The 2,196-nt window shown below is 59.8% G+C and overlaps 1 protein-coding gene across 1 annotated transcript in view; it reads right to left on the minus strand.

The window, feature by feature from the left end:
• Positions 1-645: 645 nt before the first annotated feature.
• The window catches only part of LOC104270025 (carbonic anhydrase 15-like), a gene marked incomplete at both ends in the record, with an annotated part of 1,682 nt that continues 131 nt past the window's right edge, over positions 646-2,196 (minus strand). Inside the window, 4 exons of the mRNA XM_009864255.1 lie at positions 646-812; positions 993-1,059; positions 1,398-1,490; positions 2,170-2,195. Coding sequence (XP_009862557.1) covers positions 646-812; positions 993-1,059; positions 1,398-1,490; positions 2,170-2,195 — 353 coding nt within the window. The remainder of the gene's footprint in view (positions 813-992; positions 1,060-1,397; positions 1,491-2,169; position 2,196) is intronic.

Genomic DNA, 2,196 nt, shown 5'->3' on the forward strand with positions numbered 1-2,196 from the left:
GCAGCTGCTTTGCCGGGAGCTTTGCCGGGCTCCTCAAGCCCCTGCCCACATGTGAGCCCTGTTCCATGCTGCCTTGCAGCCGACAGCACAGGACCCATGGCATGGTCCCGCACTGGTGGGTGTCCTCCTGCCACTCCTCACCGCTGTTCCGAAACCAGACCCAGAGGGTAAGTACACGAGCCAGAGCCTTGCAAGGATTGGCTCTTGAGTTTTAAAGAAGCTAATCGTGTTTCACTGCCTGTGCTGAGCAGTTAAAGAGCAGCTGGCCCATGACAGCCTCAAGGAAATACGTCTACTAAGATGCTTGGGCAGCAGAGGAGAACTGGCTCCATCCAGCCACCCAGCCAGCCACCTCTGTGGAGCCTCTTCTGAGCTCCAGTGGGTTCACTCCCATTTTGCTTTCTCAATGCCACGCCTGAGCAGGAGGGTGCTAGGGACAGGATTTCTCCCTGCTGGCAAGGGTCCACGGCTCTATTACTTAGCCCTCATAAAATTAATTAATTGCCAGGTTGCTGGGAGCATCAGTATAGAGCTAACTTTCCCTGCTTAGGGGTCATGGGAAGCACAAGGAGAGGGGTTGCGCTTTGGCCACCCTGAGGGTCAAGACCTTTGGGTGCCAGAGCATGGGGCTGTGCTCACCAGTACCTGCTCCCGGCCGATCTCCACTGGCTCCTCGAAGATGGTCCAGGTAACGCCCTCGCTGCAGTCGGGGGTGGTGAGGGAGCCCTGGTAGCGGTAGTACCCGGAGAGGCGAGCAGCAGGCGGCAGCAAGGTGCTCAGGCGGAAGGTAGAGGCCAAATCCACGGAGGTCCCTGTGGAGTGGCACACGGGCACTCAGCCTATGGGGCTATGGGGATGGCAGTTTCCCTGCAGCCGGGTGACCCCATGGACTGGCACGTCCTCCCCGACCCAACCAACCAGGGTGTACCCCTGCCCTCTGGCACTGGGGTCTCTCCCCTTTCTGCCCCAGCCCCAGAGTGGAGGTGACTCACCAGCCTGGGAGATGTTCCTCAGCCCCACCACAATGGTGTTGTAGTTGGTGTTAGGGGTTTCAGAGATCTGCAGAGGGGCAGGGAAAGCAGCTGAGGCAAGGCAGAGCCCGGGCAGGGCAGAGCCGTGTCAGGCTGCAGCACCGAGAAGGCATCCGCAGGCAGAGCCGGCCCTGGCCCCACAGGGATGGGTGAGCTCCCAGCTGGGAGCCCCTTGCTCAAAGCCAGCAGGGGGGATCATGACACCTTTTGCCACTGAGGCTCTGCAGCACCTCCTGGCATCAACCCAGCCTTCCCATCCTGCCTCACTCCCTTGGGGTGGCTATATGAACTCTCCCCAAGCCACACCATGAGCTGCCTGTTCCCAGGGGTCCCCTCCATGGGCAGCACGAGCCCCCGCAGACTCACCTGGAAGAAGAAGCCGAGGACAGCCAGCCCACTGGGGTGCCCCTTGGCCTCCGCCATGGTCCGGTACTTGACGTTGATGTGGACAATGTGCAACTGGGGAAAGCACGAAAGGGCCAAGCCTGGGCCACCACACTTGGCTGACCCCCCCAGGAGCAGGGTGCTCACCCACAGGTCTCCCCAGCCAGCCTGGGGTGGTTGGCACCAAGCTGACCATCCCCTAGAAAAACCCTCCTGGTCCCGTGGGCACTTCTGTAGGGAATAATTGGTGGATCAAAGCACCCCAATAAGCAAGCATCCTTTGAAGTGGGTGGGGAGAGAGGGCTAGCGGTCCCAGGGTGCTCACCAGCCGCAATACGTAAATTTTGCTCTCCTCTGGCAGATAATTAATATTTTAGAGGCACAGAGCCTCTTCCACCCAGAAGGATCCTGACACACTTGGCATAGCACTCTCTTGCTTGCATTCACTGACTCAGCGTGTGGTCCCAGAGGGACGCAGAGCCCTCCAAACCCTGCTGAGCATCTCCAACAAGGCAGCTTGGCCCACCTACAGTAAAGAAAAGCCTTGAGTCTCGTCTCAGCTGCTTTCACACCACCCAGGCGCCCTGTGCAGCGGCTCTCTGTATCGCACCATGAGCGCAATGCTGCGGTGACAGGGACCGCAGTCAAACCTGCTGGTGCAGCGGTCACCCTGCTGGGCAGCAGCCTTGGGACACACCAGCATCACCCCTTCCAACCACACTAAGGACTTGGACTCGTGCTTTTTCTCGCCTACCTCCATGGGGAGCCGGCGCCCATCGAG

The sequence above is a fragment of the Apaloderma vittatum genome, unplaced genomic scaffold (genome assembly GCF_000703405.1).
Source record: "Apaloderma vittatum isolate BGI_N311 unplaced genomic scaffold, ASM70340v1 scaffold31812, whole genome shotgun sequence".
Taxonomy (NCBI): Eukaryota; Metazoa; Chordata; class Aves; order Trogoniformes; family Trogonidae; genus Apaloderma; species Apaloderma vittatum.